General features: G+C 48.6%; 1 protein-coding gene across 1 annotated transcript in view; it reads right to left on the bottom strand.

Annotated features, from left to right (window-relative positions):
* The window catches only part of LOC142499000 (SLAM family member 9-like), a 70,877-nt gene that overhangs the window by 9,789 nt on the left and 39,608 nt on the right, over positions 1 to 21,480 (bottom strand). Inside the window, exons 4-6 of the mRNA XM_075607737.1 lie at positions 13,390 to 13,521; positions 10,949 to 10,983; positions 6,881 to 6,979 (exon numbers count right to left, since the gene is read on the bottom strand). Of these exons, the coding sequence (XP_075463852.1) occupies positions 6,881 to 6,979; positions 10,949 to 10,983; positions 13,390 to 13,521 (266 nt within the window). The remainder of the gene's footprint in view (positions 1 to 6,880; positions 6,980 to 10,948; positions 10,984 to 13,389; positions 13,522 to 21,480) is intronic.

Genomic DNA, 21,480 nt, shown 5'->3' with positions numbered 1-21,480 from the left:
CGGGTAAAGGTCTGCTTCAGAGACATGGTGCTACTCCTTCCACCAGGGGGAGGAAGTAGCGAGGAACCAGTGACTGTTGCCCTCCGGTGTGCTCTTCAAGAAATTTTTCTGGGGGAGGCTCACGGACGCAAAAGTGAGGTACCCCCACTTGATCAGTTAGGGGCACCCCACGAATGGTCTCAGCAAACAGCTGACGCTCAGCTGGCCTCGGGTATGGTATGTGAACTGTATTGTAACCTGATGTCTAACGTCACCAGTGATAGGTTGTACATATGCCCTGCATTTTCATTGTATAACTGTGTACCAGGTTATGTCTGCCATCCAAGCGAGGTCGTTGGAGTTTCACCAGGGGGAGAGTGTAGCCTGGAGCTCCCGTGGCTCCTGGAGACCCCCCTCCCCTTGAGCAGCTCGGTCGCGGGTGCCGACAGACCCGACGGCTGCTTCCAAGGGTGGGGGCTGGAGCAGGGAGCAGCGCGGCTTCTCCTGCCTGCGGCCGGTTGCCGGGGACGCGATCGGGCGGTTGCTAAGGCCGCGATCGCGTCTCTAAGGTCCCGGCGGCCGGACAAGCAGGGCGCCGCCATTGAGGACACTGTTGCGCATGCGCAGGGATAGCCCCCGAGACAGGGATAGCTCGCGCGAGAGCAGGGAGAGCTGAGGGAAGGTCGAGGCAGCCCGGGAAAGCTTGCGCAAGCGCAGTGAAGGTAGGGAAAAGCCCGCGAACCCCTAGCCTACCAGGGAAGGCTCTGAGCTGGGACTACATATCCCCAGAGCCTTTGCGAGCCCCATGTGACCCCAGGGAGCCAATAGGGCTTAGGAGACCCCTGAGAAAAGAGATACATTTGGCGGGCTTGCAGCACGTTAGATTAGTCAGAGACCGGAGCAGCCCAGGGAAGGAGGTAGGGTACAGGAGTCAGGGACTCCCTGTACTAGGCCAGCACCCCCAGGGCTCGAGATAGCTCAGCTCCCCAGTAAGGTGAGTGTTGCCAGGGGCAGCCCTCGGGATAGGGACCCTGCCACTTACATTAGTGGGAGCTGGGAAAGGAAGGTTACAGAGAGTTGGAGTCAGGGTGCTGTAGGGAAGTAGGGTGCGGGGAGCGAGTGCAGCTTCTGCCCCATATAGGTACCTACACCCCAGGTAGGCCCCAACTCCCCACTAGGTTAGTGGGTAATTGCTGAGGGAGGCCCAAGATAGGGACGCTGCCCTTAGTGTAGTGCGGCATTGTCAGAGTCACGGCTATCAGTGCTGTGAGGTCTGACAGGCAGGCACCTTGTTGCGCAGCACGTTGGCTGCAGTCAAAAGTGAGCTACAGCTTGCTGCGGTAGGCGCTGGGACTAGTCAGAGAGTAGTGGGTCTGGAGAAGGGCTATAGCTGTTCTAGTCACCTTGAGGTAGCGCTAGGGGTAGGATGCCTGAAGGGATAAACTGGTAACTGAGAGCAGGAATTCTGGAGAGGATCTGCACTAGGCTAGCCAACAGTAGGTAGACGCCCAAGTACTGCATGGAAGAGTACTCTAGTCCATTCCAGATCACTTACCGAAGGGACTTGGGTAGTTGGGGGAGTGGGACAGGTCATTACCCCTGCAGGCCCTAGGAGTTCCCCAAGCCACTACAGGTTGCTGTACTACAGGGACAGGCCCTAGGTTAGGGTTCCTGTCACGTTAGTACCATTTATACAGACAGGGACACAGCAGACGCTGTGGTTCCTGTGAAGCGGTTCGGACCCACGTTGGGGTCCGCACGTACAAGGAGTTCGGTTGGATCAGACGGATTCATCATACGTCTGACCCTTTGAGAAGTTTGTTGCTGACCCGAGCACCGGAGTGCTCGGCAGGTATTATACCATCACATGTGCACCAACAGGCCTAGAGGTTCTTAGTGACTGCGCAGTCACCCATTGACTATCTCTGTAGGAGTATGGGACATTGGGTGGGGTTCTTGGGACACTGGGTGGGATCACCTAGTGTTTGGGAATCGTCCTGCGAGACGTCACTGTTAGTGTCTCACCGTGAGAGAGACACAGGTTATCATTATTAGTCGTTAGTAAAGTCCTTCGTTATATAAAGCACTGTGTATGGTATTATTGATTGTCCTGCGAGGAACCACTCCCCCTCTGGTGGGAGCCATCGCAGGTGGAGGCGCTGTACCGAGAAGATGTTGTAAGTGATCACCCCTAGTATAATTACCCCAGGTTCCCCGTGGCGGAAGCTCAGCCCTCCTGTGAGCCAACAGGTAATGCACCACACCTGAGTAACAATATATGTTTCCTGCACTCACACAGTAGAATCTGCGATTGGGTGGGGGAATACCCGTTACATTTGGAGGCGCTGCTGAGAGAATGACCTGGGGTGCCCGGTATATTTTTTTCTAAATTGTGCTATTTTTGTTCGCCATGAAGAAGTCACGTGCTGATTTCCCGCCCGCGCGGGAAAATGTTGCAAACTGGCCGGGTTTGGCGGGAAACCCTAAGCTCCGCCCCCGCAATGTGAGTGACTCAGTGATAGAGCGAGCCCCTCCTTCAGATTCCACCAGGGGGAGCAAGCTCAGTGAACAGCGATCAGCAACCGCTGTTCCCACTAAAGACAGTACAGATTGTAGAGAAACACACCCGCAGTTGTATGGGGCATGGCGGACAAAAGGAGGGAAAATACCCTTTCTTCTGTGCCCGTGTCTACAAAAGGATTTGAAGCTATCTGGTGGTATGGACTTTAACCCCTTTAGGCTACCAATAGAATGGCGGTTGGCAGTGGTGGAGGATGACGGGTGCATAAGATGTGTTTGTGACCAGTGTGACTTCCCAGGTGGCAAACCGACCTGGGGTCCCAAGTGTGCTTGTTGCGGAGCACAGTTTCTAAAGCCTGTGCTGCTGCAGTCTACAGTCCCAGATCCCAAGCAGGAATCTCAGATGGCAGAACACAGAGATGAAGATGCTGTTACTTGCTCTACCTCAACCACGGAGGTGGAGGAGCTGACAGACAAGGCTGCCCTGGTTCCCTGTTGCAACCAAGCGGGAAGAACTGAGGCCCAGCCAGCTACGGAAAAGGACGAACCATCGGTGGCGATGCGCCTACCGGCGAACCACCCCAGCAGTGAGACAGAGGAATCACAGGGGGAGGTGTTCCCCCTAGAAGAAAGCTGTTCCGTCATGCGAGTGGACCAGTATCTACCACCTACCGTTCAGTTGAAGAGAACAGTCAGCTCTGTCGTGGTGTCAGGTGAAGCACCGCAGATACCTGACAGTGTTCAACAAGAAGAGAAAACCATTGCAAGCCAGCAGAGTGGTAAGGAACCCCCTTGCCCCCCACAGGCTCCGATGGGGGTGGCCGTGAAAAAGGTCAGAGTTACGGCTCCTGAACCGAGTGTGAGCCCGTGCGCTCCGACTCAAATGGTCCCAGGACCGGGATCCAACGCTCCCGAGTTTCAAGCCAGTAAGTGGACTGTCCCAGAAGTGCCGGGGACAGGTCCCGATACAGCCGAGGTGGGAACTGACAGCGTCCCCGAGGACCTGTTGGCTACCGTGAATCACCACAGTGGTAAGGTATCTACCCTTTACCCCCTGCCAGGTGAAACAGAGACTTTGAGGAAAGAGACATTGTCCATTGCTCGCTTCCCAGCGGAAGCCTCGCAAGTACGTAGGGACAAGGACTGTGTGGCGAGGGATTTAGTAAAAATTGCCTCCCTTAAGCCCAAAAGGGAGCGTGCCATTCGCCAAGTAGTGGACCGCGGAAAAGGTCCTGGCCGCCTGGTCTACCGCATCCATGCCGCGGGTGACCGGGTAAAGGTCTGCTTCAGAGACATGGTGCTACTCCTTCCACCAGGGGGAGGAAGTAGCGAGGAACCAGTGACTGTTGCCCTCCGGTGTGCTCTTCAAGAAATTTTTCTGGGGGAGGCTCACGGACGCAAAAGTGAGGTACCCCCACTTGATCAGTTAGGGGCACCCCACGAATGGTCTCAGCAAACAGCTGACGCTCAGCTGGCCTCGGGTATGGTATGTGAACTGTATTGTAACCTGATGTCTAACGTCACCAGTGATAGGTTGTACATATGCCCTGCATTTTCATTGTATAACTGTGTACCAGGTTATGTCTGCCATCCAAGCGAGGTCGTTGGAGTTTCACCAGGGGGAGAGTGTAGCCTGGAGCTCCCGTGGCTCCTGGAGACCCCCCTCCCCTTGAGCAGCTCGGTCGCGGGTGCCGACAGACCCGACGGCTGCTTCCAAGGGTGGGGGCTGGAGCAGGGAGCAGCGCGGCTTCTCCTGCCTGCGGCCGGTTGCCGGGGACGCGATCGGGCGGTTGCTAAGGCCGCGATCGCGTCTCTAAGGTCCCGGCGGCCGGACAAGCAGGGCGCCGCCATTGAGGACACTGTTGCGCATGCGCAGGGATGCGTAGGCGCAGGGACAGCCCCCGAGACAGGGATAGCTCGCGCGAGAGCAGGGAGAGCTGAGGGAAGGTCGAGGCAGCCCGGGAAAGCTTGCGCAAGCGCAGTGAAGGTAGGGAAAAGCCCGCGAACCCCTAGCCTACCAGGGAAGGCTCTGAGCTGGGACTACATATCCCCAGAGCCTTTGCGAGCCCCATGTGACCCCAGGGAGCCAATAGGGCTTAGGAGACCCCTGAGAAAAGAGATACATTTGGCGGGCTTGCAGCACGTTAGATTAGTCAGAGACCGGAGCAGCCCAGGGAAGGAGGTAGGGTACAGGAGTCAGGGACTCCCTGTACTAGGCCAGCACCCCCAGGGCTCGAGATAGCTCAGCTCCCCAGTAAGGTGAGTGTTGCCAGGGGCAGCCCTCGGGATAGGGACCCTGCCACTTACATTAGTGGGAGCTGGGAAAGGAAGGTTACAGAGAGTTGGAGTCAGGGTGCTGTAGGGAAGTAGGGTGCGGGGAGCGAGTGCAGCTTCTGCCCCATATAGGTACCTACACCCCAGGTAGGCCCCAACTCCCCACTAGGTTAGTGGGTAATTGCTGAGGGAGGCCCAAGATAGGGACGCTGCCCTTAGTGTAGTGCGGCATTGTCAGAGTCACGGCTATCAGTGCTGTGAGGTCTGACAGGCAGGCACCTTGTTGCGCAGCACGTTGGCTGCAGTCAAAAGTGAGCTACAGCTTGCTGCGGTAGGCGCTGGGACTAGTCAGAGAGTAGTGGGTCTGGAGAAGGGCTATAGCTGTTCTAGTCACCTTGAGGTAGCGCTAGGGGTAGGATGCCTGAAGGGATAAACTGGTAACTGAGAGCAGGAATTCTGGAGAGGATCTGCACTAGGCTAGCCAACAGTAGGTAGACGCCCAAGTACTGCATGGAAGAGTACTCTAGTCCATTCCAGATCACTTACCGAAGGGACTTGGGTAGTTGGGGGAGTGGGACAGGTCATTACCCCTGCAGGCCCTAGGAGTTCCCCAAGCCACTACAGGTTGCTGTACTACAGGGACAGGCCCTAGGTTAGGGTTCCTGTCACGTTAGTACCATTTATACAGACAGGGACACAGCAGACGCTGTGGTTCCTGTGAAGCGGTTCGGACCCACGTTGGGGTCCGCACGTACAAGGAGTTCGGTTGGATCAGACGGATTCATCATACGTCTGACCCTTTGAGAAGTTTGTTGCTGACCCGAGCACCGGAGTGCTCGGCAGGTATTATACCATCACATGTGCACCAACAGGCCTAGAGGTTCTTAGTGACTGCGCAGTCACCCATTGACTATCTCTGTAGGAGTATGGGACATTGGGTGGGGTTCTTGGGACACTGGGTGGGATCACCTAGTGTTTGGGAATCGTCCTGCGAGACGTCACTGTTAGTGTCTCACCGTGAGAGAGACACAGGTTATCATTATTAGTCGTTAGTAAAGTCCTTCGTTATATAAAGCACTGTGTATGGTATTATTGATTGTCCTGCGAGGAACCACTCCCCCTCTGGTGGGAGCCATCGCAGGTGGAGGCGCTGTACCGAGAAGATGTTGTAAGTGATCACCCCTAGTATAATTACCCCAGGTTCCCCGTGGCGGAAGCTCAGCCCTCCTGTGAGCCAACAGGTAATGCACCACACCTGAGTAACAATATATGTTTCCTGCACTCACACAGTAGAATCTGCGATTGGGTGGGGGAATACCCGTTACATATATATCTATATATCTATATATCTATATAGCATTAGTAAACGACCCCTATTACAGACAAGCAGTACGGAATGATTGCAGCCTTAAACTGAAATTGCACAGGAAACAGAGTATTTCCTGCCTTGAAACCAGAGACAGAACATGAAACACAGACAGAGCTCAGTGCACATCCAGTGAAACCTATACACGATACAGTGCCTAAAAATATATGTATAGATATCTATTAAATAAAATGGTCTTTTAGTTTATGGTTAAAAGCTCACTCCATAGCATCTCCCACTCTCAGGGGAACTTGCTTGCTTGCTTGCAGTATGATTGTGACAAATCTAATACAGAGTGCTTTTCCTGGTAATGTACGGGTTAATAAAAGCTTCAATCAGACTTAGAACTATGCAACTAATTTTGACAGATTTATTATAAATCATTCTTCCTGGTAATGCACAGGTTATTAAGAATGTATATTAGTGTTAGGGACCCTTGAGATGTGGTCTGCCGTGTAGTGGCTCAGGGGCTTACAACACTTTGGCCAAAATGTTAAACTAAAAGACCATTTTATTTTATAGATATCTATACATATATATTTAGGCACTGTACCGTGTATAGGTTTCACTGGATGTGCACTGAGCTCTGTCTGTGTTTCATGTTCTGTCTCTGGTTTTAAATATATATCGCCAAGCTCAGTAGCACTCCTCTGTGACACCTATATGCTTATATATATATGTTGTGGTTATTTTGGGGGTTCAATATGAGCTTGCAGGTGTCCTGTATGTTTTATTTCCTGCCTTGGGTAGCTGAACCTCACTATACAGTGTGGTCACGGCGCTGACATTTTCTTGAGCTGTATTCGCCCCAGGTGTGTCTTCTCTGTTCTGTTTCTGAACCTGCAATGGAAAAACAATGTTATTCCTAGTTCCTTATCTTGGTATAAAATATATACTTTTTATTGCCAGGTATTAGCTGTTCTACAAAGTTGCTTCAATCACAATCAGGGTGATAAAGCAAGGCCGAGGGAAACTTAGCAAGGAAAAATTGGAAATATATATATATATATATATATATATATTATATATATATATATATATATATATATATATATATATATATATTATATATATGTAGAGATATCAGTACCGTGTTAGCCGAGCTTCAATAATCAAAAAATAAATAGATGATACCGTTCTGTGGCTAACGAAATGCTTTTATTTGTGCGAGCTTTCGAGATACACTGATCTCTTCTTCCGGCGATGTTACAATGAATGAAGCAAGCAAAAGCTATACTATAAACAGTGTCTATTGGAATGTTATCTGTGCTGGTCCTTCCCCCGGTGTGGATGTGTTTTATGGCTGGAGGTGTCAAAAGGTTCCTGAAAGCAAGTGATGAAAGAGTGTGTATGTGTATCAGTGTGAATTAACATGAATGGAGAGCCCACAGTATATACAGTGCTTTACAAAGGTGTGTGGAGTGGGAGCGGATATAAATGGTGTGGGTGGGTGTGGAAATTTGAGAGTTAGTAGCATAACTGAAAGTGTGTGTGGATACTATGTGGTCCCTATTGGTGTATCTTATACTATATTAGTGAAAGCACTGTATGTTTGTTTGCCTGCCTGCCTGCATGCATGCATGCCTGCCTGCTGGATGTCCGGTGTCCCTAGCGCCAATCTCATTGGTCCCTTGGCCCGCCCGCCCCCGCACACCTCTCATTGGCCTCACACACTCACACCACCCCCTTGGCCCGCCCCCCACACCTCTCATTGGCCTGAGGCGGAGTGACGGGCCAAAGGTCCAAAAAAATAAAACACACACACACACACACACACACACACACACACACACACACACACACACACACACACACACACACACACACACCTCTCTCCCCTCTCCAAATCACCTTTTCCCCCTCCCCAGCGGCATCACCTCTTCCCCCTCCCCAGCGGCATCACCTCTTCCCCCTCCCCAGCGGCATCACCTCTTCCCCCTCCCCAGCGGCATCACCTCTTCCCCCTCCCCGCTCCAAATCACCTTTCCCCCTCCCCAGCGGCATCACCTCTTCCCCCTCCCCAGCGGCATCACCTCTTCCCCCTCCCCAGCGGCATCACCTCTTCCCCCTCCCCAGCGGCATCACCTCTTCCCCCTCCCCAGTGGCATCACCTCTTCCCCCTCCCCAGCGGCATCACCTCTTCCCCCTCCCCAGCGGCATCACCTCTTCCCCCTCCCCAGCGGCATCACCTCTTCCCCCTCCCCGCTCCAAATCACCTTTCCCCCTCCCCAGCGGCATCACCTCTCCCCCCTCACCGCTCCAAATCACCTCTCCCCGCTCCAAATCACCTCTCCCCGCTCCAAATCACCTCTCCCCGCTCCAAATCACCTCTCCCCCCTCCCCGCTCCAAATCACCTCGCTTCCCGCAGCTGCCACGCGGCGCGTAAGATGGCGGACCCCCTTCCTCCCTCGCGGCGCCGAGTCAGACGGTGGCGGCGCCCGGAAGTACAGGTAGGTGTCGCTCCCCACCTCCGGCGCCAAACGGAACTGAGAAAGGGCGCATCAACTGAGGTGTGTGTGTGTGTGTGTGTGTGTGTGTGTGTGTGTGTGTGTGTGTGTGTGTGTGTGTGTGTGTGTGTGTGTCTCTGTCCACTGCCCCCCCCTCCTATCCACTGCCCCCCCCCTCCTGTCCACTGCCCCCCCTCCTGTCCACTGCCCCCCCCTCCTGTCCACTGCGTCCCCCCTCCTGTCCACTGCCCCCTCCCTCCTGTCCACTGCCCCCCCCTCCTGTCCACTGCCCCCCCCCCTCCTGTCCACTGCCCCCCCCCCTCCTGTCCACTGCCCCCCCCCCTCCTGTCCACTGCCCCCCCCCTCCTGTCCACTGCAGGAAATGCAGGGGGAGGAATCCATGCCTTTGAGGCGCCCCCCCCCCCTCCCTTTGACGCCCCCCCCCTCCCTTTGACGCCCCCCCCTCCCTTTGACGCCCCCCCCCCTCCCTTTGACGCCCCCCCCCCCTCCCTTTGACGCCCCCCCCCCTCCCTTTGACGCCCCCCCCCCTCCCTTTGACGCCCCCCCCTCCCTTTGACGCCCCCCCCTCCGCGCGCACACACTGACTGACTGCCGCACGCACGCACACACTGACTGACGCGCACACAAAGCCTGACTGACGCACGCACACACTGACTGAGGCACACACTGACTGTGTGTGCGTCACTCAGTCTGTGTGTGTTTGTGTTTCTGCCTCAGACTCACTGACGCGCGAGCAAACACACAGTGACTGACGCACACACGCTACATGAAGCTGTAAAGGAGGGAGGGAGGGGGGGGACTGGATTGATGTGAATGGGGGACAAACAGAGAGAGGGGGGAGGAGAGAGAGGAACGGGAACATTACATCCCGGGCAACGCCGGGTCTCTCAGCTAGTAGGGATATATATATATATATATATATATATATATATATATATATATATATAATTAGCTGTCCCCGGTGTAACATACGCTGATCTATGAGATCTTAAAGGTTATTAATGAAACATTACTCTTTGTTTCCCCCCCTCCCTGTAATGCCTTGCTGTCTCTTATCCCCACTTTCCCACCTCACTCTCTCCTCCATCATGCCCTGCCCCTCTTTGCACTCTCTCCCCCCCTCTCTTTGCACTCCCTGCCTTACTGTATCTGCTTCTCTGTGTGCACACTACACTCCCTCCTCTCCTACTTATCTCACCTGGCTCCTCCTCTTCTTGCCGTCTCTTTGTTTCCTCCTCCTACTGACCTTGCTGTCTCTCCTCTCTTTGCACTCCCTGCCTTACTGTGGTAAGGTTTTCTTTAGTATTACAGAAATGTATGATGTTGCATGAATTTAAAACACATTATGCGAAGCACCCTACCCATAACCCCTTCTTCCTTGTTAAAGGAGCAGTTCCCACTCGGCCACCCTTTTTTATATAGAGGTGGGAAGCAGGGGTCCCCCGAAGCTGAACCATGTTTTATTTCTGGTCCAGAGACCCCCTGGTTCTTGAGATACGTTCCAGGAAAGGTGCTGCTACTTACTTCCTGGTATTTAAATCTCCTTGGTCACGCGGGCCAATAAGAAGCCACGACAGACGATGTTGCGGTTTGCTGTTAGCCCGCAGGAGATTTAAATCCCATTTTGTTCCTCCTGGTGGGGCTGCCATGGGCGGCATCTTCCCCTGGAATGTACCTTGGGAATCAGGGGTACACAGAGCTGAAATTATCGGGGGTTCATTTCCAGAGACCCCCTACTTCATACTGTATGTATGTAACAAAAGCAGGTTAAAGGTTAGCCCAGGAATGCTTATTAGTGTAAAACTGTGTGGTATTGATACATTTCCTATGAAAGGCCCATATGGACCCGAAACACATGTCCCTCCTCTGTTCTTGGCTGTCACAATAAATGGAGAATTGCATTATGAACGTGAGAGTAGAGATGTACTTTGTATCTCTATCTTAGAGGAGACCGGCACGTTGAAGAAAGTGTTTGTCTGTGTTGTGTTGGCTGCACGGGAGGGGTTCTCCTCGCACTTTGGAACCGTACGATTTATTTTTTATACCAATAAATATGTGTCCGAGACACTTGTGCCATTCTACGCTGCTTGGAAGAGTTGGGCTGGAGGTTATGTATCAGCCCAAAGGAAACGTGTGTTTTACATATTGCACCATTTTTTGTCTCACATTGTCAGAAACCGTTTCTCACATCTGTTGTTTTCTGCTCGACTCCCCAAATGTAAGTTAAAAAACAGTGCCTTGATATAGTGATAGAAGAACAAATGTCCAGGTTGATTTAAAAAATGTCTTGCATAAACCCCCAAACCATTTTGCACTAAATAAAATAAATGTATTTGAGACCTGGGCATAGATGGTTTGTCCGTCTTTTAAATTCTCTGGAAACAGAAAAAAAAAAGACACATTTATTAAAATGCGCATTTAATAAACAGGTGCCGAAGGTTGTTAGGACATACAGCATGAGTTTTATCAAAGAAAACACGCACTTAAATACAGGTAGACCTCGTTATCCAACGTTTCACTTTACAACGAATGGCATATCCAACGCTTTACAATGCAACCCTAAGGGCCGTTTTATTACACCGGAATGCGTTATCCAACGCTCACCGCCACTGATTAACATGGGACTCACTTTACAACGGTTTCACTATCCAACGCTACTTCCAGAACGGATTACGTTGGATAACCGTGGACTGCCTGTACAACTGGATTCTTGACGCCTAAATATATGAGTACCATGGCTGCCATCAGGGGGTGAGCACCAGGAAATCTGCCCAGGGTCAGTTGCTGAGAGGAGGCCTTCCCAGCTAAATCCAAAAGTTGGGCCAGAATGGAAGAAGGTCACGTCTTCCAGGATTGGATGAGCTCTCGGCACCCACTCCCCCCTGCTCTTTCACATAAGGCTCTCGGTTACATTTGTGTCCCAAGCCCCATACAAACTGGTGGCGGGTCTCACGGGTAGTACCATGATTACGGTATGTGTAACTTTTTCATCTTGCATCTCTTGGCATTAACAGAATCAAGCTAGTTTACACCATTGCCATGTGGATCCCTGCTCTTACCTACAGGAGACTCTTAGCTCGGCAACTCGGCCCCCGTTTGGCTTTCTGGCAGAACGGAAATCAATCAATAACATGACTGTCGCTATAAGTCACAATGTTCTTATTACTGGGATTGATTGGTGCCAAATACACCGCTCTGATCCTGCTGGCAGTGTCGGGGTAGTTCTTGGCACAACTAGGGATATTGCTCTCCAGGAGCACCGCGGATTCAAGTAATACATCAGCCTTTTTCTGGGTGGTTTGCTGCCTCAATAGGCATGAAATCTCTGGAGGCTGTGTATTAAAGTCTCCCAAATGCAAAGCCGGGGTGAAACGAGCAAAAGAAAGAACAAAATGTATCGAAGCAACGCGCCTCGCGGTTTCCTGCAGTGCAGCTGTTATTTTGCCTGTAGTTTTCCCTATGTTTTGTAGCTGGGAGACTAATACAGGAATCCCCATTCCCTTTTGTGTGGCAAACCAAAACACTTACAGTGTAAATGTGTTATCTGTGATGAACCCTTTGGGTGCTCCAGGATGTAGTCACTACGTCATGACTGCTATCGAAATGTGGTCACATGACCACACTGTGCCGTGACACCGCCGGCATTCAAAGGGTTAATGTGGTCTGCCAGGAGACTTTCATAAATAACCCTCCTAGCAGCAATTTACCAGTTTGCTCATTGAAGGTCAGCTGTTGTAAACAATGCACAAAAAGGGCGCTGTGTCACAGGGTCATAAATGCTAAAAAGTGTTCCTGTCCCTTCTAAACCAGATCTTGTGCTCTGTGCCGGCAGCTTTTTAATTGCATGTGAATTAATTTAAATGAACAAACAGAGACCAGTTTTTGTTATTTGGGGAGGGTCAAGAAGAGGATCGAGGTTGGAGTTACCGAGCACACATTGTAATGATATGCAACATGTTATACCCCCTTTTTTTTGTATTGGTGGACTTTATTAAAGCAGCAGTCCAAGCTGCCGCCCCCCTCCCCCTTTAATATGCGCATCAGTACACCACACAATGATAAGTAATTAGCTAAGTTGCCGATCGATTCATTCTCCTGTTATCAATCTGCGAAGATTCGGCTCGGGGGTTCACTAAATGGCCGTCAGTGCAGCAGAAAAGGACCAAAGATGCAAAGTGTTGTGGGGAAGATCATGTGACCAGATAGTCACTAGATACAATTGGTGCACTGATAGAGGGCAGGGCTCAAAAATGGGTGTGCCAGAGCCTGTTTCAGAAGAAGAAGGGGGTGTGACTTTGTAAATGGTTGCTATAGAAACAAGAAATGCTTGTAACATTATACTACATTACAAATGTAATTCAGAGTTGTTTTAAATTAAAAAAAATGCTACGAGTATTTTCTCACAGTTCAGAGCTGATTTTTTTATTTATTTTTTAACCGTACACACGTAGGATATTGCTTGGAGTGCAGCTTTAAAGTCTCCAGGCTCCAAAACTGGGGCAATATTATTACAGAAAAAAATGAAATGATCCAAACCCTGTTCAGAGCAAGGAGACACTTTTTTTTTTTTGCATTAACCATTCACTGGTTTTGTGACCTGGGGGGGACATTGATAAAAGCCACGTCTGAGATGCTACTGTACAACTATCTCCTTTATACGTCAGAAACTTGGTCGATGAGACTCTTGCATTTGATGAAGATCCAGAGGACACAATGACCTTAATATACATTGAATAATAGACCCCCCAATTACATCAACCCAGACGGGAAGGAATGCTCACCCACTGTTGGCTTATTCTTTCTCTTCTTCCTCATTGCAATCAGAAATACAACGATGCCAGCAGGTACAGCCAATAGAACAAAAATTATATAGTTGTGATATCTTGTTTTTTCAGTTCCCTTTCGTTGTCTGCCTGAAATTACAGTTTGAGTATTAATATTAATAAGCAAACAGTAAAAACTCTAGTAATCCTTCAGAAAAACACACTAAGGCCGCGGACATGGCAATACCAGCCGCGCTCCTCAGCGCTCGTGCTCAGCCCCGCCTGCTCAAGCAGGAGCTTTTTTGCGTCCTGTCAGGCGAGGCAGTGAGCGCGCTTGGGAGGCGGGGCGGAGGCATGGCAGGAGGCGAGGCTAGTCCTTCGTTCCCATTGGCTGTTTGCGGTCACGTGACCGGCCCTCCGCTCCTGTAAGCGCGAAAACTTTCATCTGTCGGCTGCAATTCGGCACGCCTCCGCACGCGCCTGCTAAAGCCACACACATACCACATGCAGGAGGTAAGTGTGCTGGCTCAGCACGGAATTTTTTACCATGTCCAAGGCCTAAGGTTAGTGGTTGCGGGGTAGTTGTTCACCTACAGTCCCGGGGAGTGTAATGTGTGCTTGCAGGACCTGTAGCAATATTTAGTTCTATAATGTAACGGAGGCCCAGTGATACAATACAAGATGAGGAGATTAGGGTGCACCCATAAATAGGAGAAAAAAAGCACAACGTGCATCAAGGGTAAAGATATGTATAATCTGCTGACATACCTGCTCCCCCTGTCTCTCTCCGCTCCCCCCCTCTCTCTCTCCGCTCCCCCCCTCTCTCCACATTCACCTCTCTTTCCCCCCCTTCCCCTCTCAGCCCCCCCCCTCTCTTTCTTCCCCGTTCACAGCAATCCGGTCCCCCCCTGCACATGAATGTGGCCCTCCCTCCCTTCACAGCCATTCCCCCCCCCTGTTCACAGCTCCATTTTCCCCCCCTGTTCAGAGCTGTGGCCCCCCGTTCACAATTTCGGGCCCCCCCTGCACAGCTCTGCCCCCCCCCCTGCACAGTTCCATTCCCCCCCTGCACAGCTCCATTCCCCCCCCCTGCACAGCTCCATTCCCCCCCCCTGCACAGCTCCATTCCCCCCCCCCCTGCACAGCTCCGTTCCCCCCCTTCACAGCTCTGGTGTGTGTGTCCCCTTCACAGCTGAGGTCCCCAGCCGTTTACAGCTCCGTTCCCCCCCCCCCCCCCTTCACAGCTCCGTTCCCCCCCCCTTCGCAGCAGGGTATCTCCCCTCTCTCTGTGAGTGTATATAATATATGTATCTCCCCTCTCTCTGCGTGTGAATATAATATATGTATCTCCCCTCTCTCTGGCTCCCCTCTCTGTGTATATAATATATGTATCTTCCCTCTCTCTGTGTGTATATAATGACATCACCATGCCTTGCACTCAGACCACGAGAGTCAATGAGAGCAAAGGCCTGCCCCGTAGTCAGCCAATGAGAGCCAATGACAGCCAAGGCCTGCCCGCAGTCAGCCAATGGGAGAGCTTGACAGCCAATGACCGCCAATGAGAGCACGCACAAACTCACAGACAAACAGATTTTGAGTTTTATATATATAGATATACAGTGCAGATTAATACAGTGGATTTCTTTAAAAACGTGTGACCATGCTGACCCGCCAGTAAATCTAGAGCTTGGAGACAGTACAATACTCTGCGTATGGTTCCGCGCGCTGGGACCAGCTCATGTCTCTGCGTTACTGTGCCACTTCCGGGTTCGCGTTAGATGGCGTAACCCATATGTGACAGTCTGACGCGTGTCTTGGGCTCACAGTGTTGTACTCAACACGACCGGCAATGTAACACGGGGCAATACGCACAGGCACTACAAAAAGCTCTACCACAACGCGTTTCGCTCACGCATGTGCTTCGTCAGGCAGTAGTTTAATGCACTTACGTCAGACTTAAAATACTCTCTCAAACAGCAGTGTTCCATTACCCTAATTAATTATGTTGGTTTAGTCTTCCTGTTAAAAACTGAACCAAATAATGCCTTATATTTAGTGTACGATAATGCATGCAAAGATGATACCTGAGTATATGAAAGTAATAGAACGCGTATATGATGATAAATTCTATGTTAACCATCATTAGATCTAAATCTAATTTCAATAGTCTGATGTAAGTGCTATAAACATTAGAGCATATAAAAAAAATTGTATAAAATTAATACTAATATAAATAACATCAATTTAAACACATACAACATGGAACCAGTAAAAAATGACATATGAAGACATAATACATGCAATATGATAAAAAGTAGGAGACAAAAAGATAAACGGGATCAGGAAGTGATGAGGGGAAACAGAGAAAGATAATAGAAGATGGAGGGGGGGGGGGGGGGTGGTTGGGAAAGGGAAAAGCAGGGGGGGGAGGGGAGAGGAGGTATACTGCAATGATGAGCACCTGAGGATATCAATATAGCTTGATTTCCATTTTATCGAAGAGCAATGTAGCAACCTATATATACTCTGAGAGATACAGGCAAGTAAATAATCAAATGGAGCTGGTATGCCCACAAACCAGCAGACCATGAGATCACAAATGCAGCCATAAATACCTAACTGAACCAATTATTATAGTAGGAGAATAACGTCATAAAAAGTCATTTCAGACCATACTCTTCTACATACATATTTAAAGCATAATCTATTTCTGTGCTGCCCATCAGTAACACATAGTAATCCAACGCCCAGATACACAAAGGTTCATATGATCATATGAATGAGAGTTTTGTGGACATGGGCCCAAGTGTGATAGTACAGGAAGTAGAAAAGGGTACCAATATTTTACTCATTTAGAAATCTACTTTCCAATCTTTTCTCTTTAAAAAGAAAAAAATGTTTAATATAAAAAGGATGCTTCTCTTTTCTTTAGGCATAAATTATATATTATATATGCTGTAAATATGTATAGCAAATGGAAATATTACTGTATGCTCATTTGCATGTCTTAGACTGATCTGCAACCCTGCCTTTCACCATTATCACCTGCACAGAGCACTTTCACTGCAGCAAGGGATTCTGGAAAATGACATGCAAATGAGCACACAGTGCCACCTTTTGCTTCAAAACCATATAACATGGTACCCAGTAAGCCAGTATAACCAACCCCACACTGATGAGACCCATTAAGGTCGAAACAGCTGTCTGTGGGTGGGTTTACTGGCTATGCATCTTAACCCGGGCTGTGCTCAAATCTGTGAAATGCAGCAAGCAAAAGCTTACAGGGGACCATGTTTTGAAGCAAAAGGTGGCACTGTGTGCTCATTTGCATGTCATTTCCCAGAATCCCTTGCTGCAGTGGAAGCATTGTGTGCTGGGGGATAATGGTGAAAGGCGGGGTTGCAGACCTGTCTAAGACATGCAGATGAGAACACAGTAATATTTCCATTTGCTATATGCTTTACTGTGGAGGATTTTTGTCACTTTTTTTTACCCACCATAACTTAACTAAGTGTGTATATATATATATATATATATATTGTGACATAGACCCAGGATATTAGGCAGCTTTCCGTCCAATTTAGATCAGAGAGCCACAGAGTAAATGTGATTCATCCCGCAGTTTCACAGTTACTGAGGCTGTGGATGGGAAATCCAGACCAGAGTTCACAATGGTTCTAATTCCCCTCACCTGCTCTCCTAACTGAGGAACAGGTATTTATGGCAGTTAGGTTTGCTGCATCAGTCTCTCGCCTAGAACCAGGAGGCTGGGGCTCCACTGCTCCCTGCATCCAGTTCGGGGAGGACGCCTGGACTCGCTTGGGACCGAGTTCCCACAACTACAGATAAGGACAGTTTATTATGCCTAGTACGTTACAATGTGCTCTGTTTAAAACTGGAAACTGGAGATAGCCAGCCACGGTTGTATAGTGTGCATGAGATATATTGTCTGTCATTGATATGAAGCATAAACTACTGAAGGTTAAGTACGGAGTTCCTCAAATGTATATCCGTTAGAGTTGCAGTATAAAAACAAGCAGAAGTCTGAATGATACAATACTGTGCTACGTGTGTCTGTTTAGCAACCCTAGCAGACTGTATCATAAAGAGCCCGGGCAGATGGCAGCGCTAAGTAAGGGAGCTGTTTGTCACATATGGTGGAGAATACATGCAGACACTGAAAGGTCTGTGGGTTTGAGAATAAATGTGGGGGGTTTAAAATGGCTGCCCAGCCAAAGTGAAGTGCAGACTCTGCGAGTGGAGTATGTCCCACTGTGTATGACTACCACTTGTGCTAACAGCATACACAGGGAAAAGTGTAAAAAGTATTGATGCAATAGTGCCTCCAGAAGTCAGGGTGAAGAATACACCCGAAAGTGCAAAAATGGAGGAAAAAATGTGTATATTGTATAATGAGCATGGCCACAAAAAACAGTGTCCCTTCAGGATTGCATGACCCTACATGGCCCTGCAAAAGGAACCATACCAGATGTGGTGTCAAGAGCCCAGCCACACCAAACACTGTCCCATCAGGTCGTATGATGAGGGGGGAGAAGGATTCCTATGGGGCCCCATGAAATTGACAGTCTCAGCAGCTACAGGAATATTTTTTCCAGCGAGCCAAGCAACTGCAGCAGCAAGCAACGCGCTGTGATCACAAGGAAAATGCAGAAGTTTTTTTAATGAAAGTGCACATTCAGTACCACTGATGGTAAAGAGAGAGAATGTGTGCCCAGTACTGCTGATGTATTAAAATCTACCAAAGTAAAGAAGAAGAGGTAAGAAAAAGGAGGCTGGCCGGTTGCTTACACAGGACGCTATAGAGAATAGCCCTGTGATGTCAGAAGGGAGACTCTCTGAAAATGCTCTGCAACCTCCCAATCATGAATGGGATCTCCTCCATGAACAATTGAATAAAGAGCAAGAAGCGAAGGTCGAATTAAAGAGGTCTGTGCTCACAGCCCACCGTGAGAGTGCAACATGGGAGATGAGAGCGTCGCTTGCGCAGTGAGTTTGACAACGCCATGACGGATCTTGACAGGGCAGACGCTGCTATTGTCGCCATGAAGAAGAAGGCCTGTAGTCTCAACTCGGAGCTCGAAGTCTCCCAGAAAGAGTTGCACACCCTCAGCACAGAGATGGAACTCTCACGACATGAGGTCTACGCTCTAAACTCAGAGGTCAGTAAATTGAAGGATGAAGAGGAAAAGATCCTGATTACTTTAGAGACTGTGAAAAGAGAAAAAACAAGTCTGAAAGAGGAAAATTCAGATTTGACTGACCAGGTCAGTGAAACGAATGAAAAGCTTCGTGAGCTGGAACAAATAGTTTCTTTATTTTAACAAGAAAGACTGCAGGCTGCTATCGAAGTACAAGTGCTACAGGAACGTCTGAGTACCCAGTGTCCCCCCTGAGAGCAGTATGAGAGGGAGCACGAGGTGGTCCAGAAACTGAAGCAAGAGCTAGAGGAGCAGAGACGCTTCCCCATCCCCAACAGACAGTATGCCCAGGAGAAAGAAACCTGGAAAAGGCAAGCTGCTGGAACCCTAGCGAAGGAATTGGCAGAGCTATAAAACATAATGAAGGATGCATTGATGCACACTCAGAGCCAGCACAAGGAAGAGATGAAGACTCTGAGAGCAGAATTGCGAGATGAACGCATGAAACAAAATTCTCTTGCGGATTAACTAAACTTGTTGAAAAGGGAGAAGCATTCGAATAATTCAGAAATACTGCAAAGCTCTTATCCAGGGAAGAAGGGAAAGGGAAAGTTATTGGCGTAAACGCTCCGCAACTGTCATCATCCACGCTGCCTACAGAGAAGGATGAAAATGTGTCAGTTTAATTGCAACAATAAAGTGGCCAGAGTTATTCAGTACTCAGTCGAGGTTGAGGTGCTCAAGATTAATGGTGCTTCATCTAAGTACCATATAATTGTCCCAAAGGGGAAATCAAACATTTCTGATGACAGTGAAAATGGTCTTGAGAAAAGACACTGCAGTAAGAAGAACCAAGAAGGCTCAAAGATTGGAAAGCAAATGCGACGAAGTTCAACGCTGGCCTTGAATAGTTCCAGATCTCGCCAATCTGGGCCACAATATAAAAAGGAGAATCCGGTCCAGGAGTTTTGTCAGAAGCTAAAGAAACAATCCGACAATGTGAAAGATACTGAAAGCGTTACAACGAAGTCTGAGGCAGAAAAACAAACAAACACGTGTTGGAATTAACCAATTAGGTTACACGTGGGGTATATGTCATGGACAGCTTAGCCTTGCAATGTAATTCGTTAGTACAGTTATATACGGTATATTATGCCTCGAGAATGAGCAGTGCGCAAATATTGCAGTGTTGTATTTTTCTGTTCTCTGAAAATGTAGGTAGGCTACAAGTTAATATACAGGGTTGATGGCCCTTAACAAAATTACAAGGCTGTAAATATGGGTAGTTTACAAAGTAGTATAAAAAGTTAATGGCCCTTTTGATTCACAAATATATAATATTGCTCATATCCCAAAGTAGGGGAAAAAAACAAAAAAAACAGGGAGGTGATAGAAACTGTCCGGTTTCGTGAATGTATACAGATAATGTCCATCATATCCTGGGGTATAGGAAAAATATGATTGCTAGAAAAGTATTTTTGAAAATGGTTCCCTATTAAAAGGAAACATAATATGTTAGCCAAGAATAGTACGTTATGATGAAACTTATTGCAAAGGAAAAATAAGATTGCTAGAAAAGTATTTTGAAAGTGGTTCTCTATTAAAAAGGCACAAAATATGTTGGCCAAGAATACTACGTTATGGGGGAACCTATTGTCTGTAATTGGTGCACAGGGTAAAATGAAAGTCTTGGTAAGAAGGTTCACATTTGTTTCAAGTGAACGCTTAATGTTGGGGAGTTTGCACAAGTATTTCAGATGGGACACTCTGGTATATATCCATGGTCGTTCACCCCAGTAGGTGTGACCTGGGGGGGGGGGGGGAAGGATATGTGACATTGCCCCAGGATATTAGGCAGCTTTGTGTCCGATTTAGATCAGAAAGTGCAGGCATAGTATAAATGTGATCCATCCCACAGCTTCACAGTTAATGAGGCTGGTGGATGGGAAATCCAGGAGAAGGAAGAAAAAATCCAGGCACACGGACTTGATAATCAGGTGATTTATGGGAAAGAGTTCACAATGGTTTTAATTCCTCTCACCTGCTCTCCTAACTGAGGAACAGGTATTTATGGCAGTTAGTTTTGCTGCATCACTCTCTCTCCTAGAGCCAGGAGGCTGGGGCACCGCTGCTCCCTGCATCCAGTTCGGGGAGGACGCCCCCTTCAAGTATTGCAGTATCAAGAAGAATTGCCTGGACTCTCTTGGGACTGAGTTCCCACAACTGCACATAAGGACAGTTTATTATGCCTAGTACATTACAATGTGCTCTGTTTAAGACTGGAAACTAGAGATAGCCAGCCAGTGCTAGTTAGACACGGTTGTATAGTTAACTTCCCTACTGTGGAGTAGGCTTTCATTTTATGCTTTGGTTTTTCCTTAAAGGGACAGAGTGCCTGAGTTATTTTGTCTGTCATTGTTATTAAGCATAAATCACTGAAGGTTAAGGACGGAGTTCCTCAAATGTATATCCGTAAAAATTGCAGTCTTACGGGGACGGAATAAAAACTGGCAGAAACCTGAATGATACAATATTGTGCTACATGTTATCCCTTTGTCTGTTTAGCAACCCTAGAAGACGGTGTCATAAAGAGCCCGGACAGATGGCAGTGCTACATAAGGGAGCCTTTTGTCACAATATAAATATATTAATATATATGTGTTTGTGTGCATAATTAGAATGGCACTCACGAAAACTGGTACCTATTTCCTGTGCCCAGCAAGCAGAGTTTTGTAGAATAGTGGCACTTACTGATTAGAAAACAAAAGTGTTGGTCCTCACATGGGACAGATATGAGGACCAACACTTTTGTTTTCTAATCAGTAAGTGCCACTATTATACAAAACTCTGAAATGTTGATTTTCTAATTAAAATTTACTTTAAAAAAGTCTGGTCAGTGCTGGACATCCACGTGTGTGTGTATATGTATATGTGTGTATATGTATATGTG

The sequence above is a fragment of the Ascaphus truei genome, chromosome 7 (genome assembly GCF_040206685.1).
Source record: "Ascaphus truei isolate aAscTru1 chromosome 7, aAscTru1.hap1, whole genome shotgun sequence".
Taxonomy (NCBI): Eukaryota; Metazoa; Chordata; class Amphibia; order Anura; family Ascaphidae; genus Ascaphus; species Ascaphus truei.
Note: the sequence above shows the minus strand (reverse complement) of the source record. Positions and strands in the feature narration are given on the sequence as shown.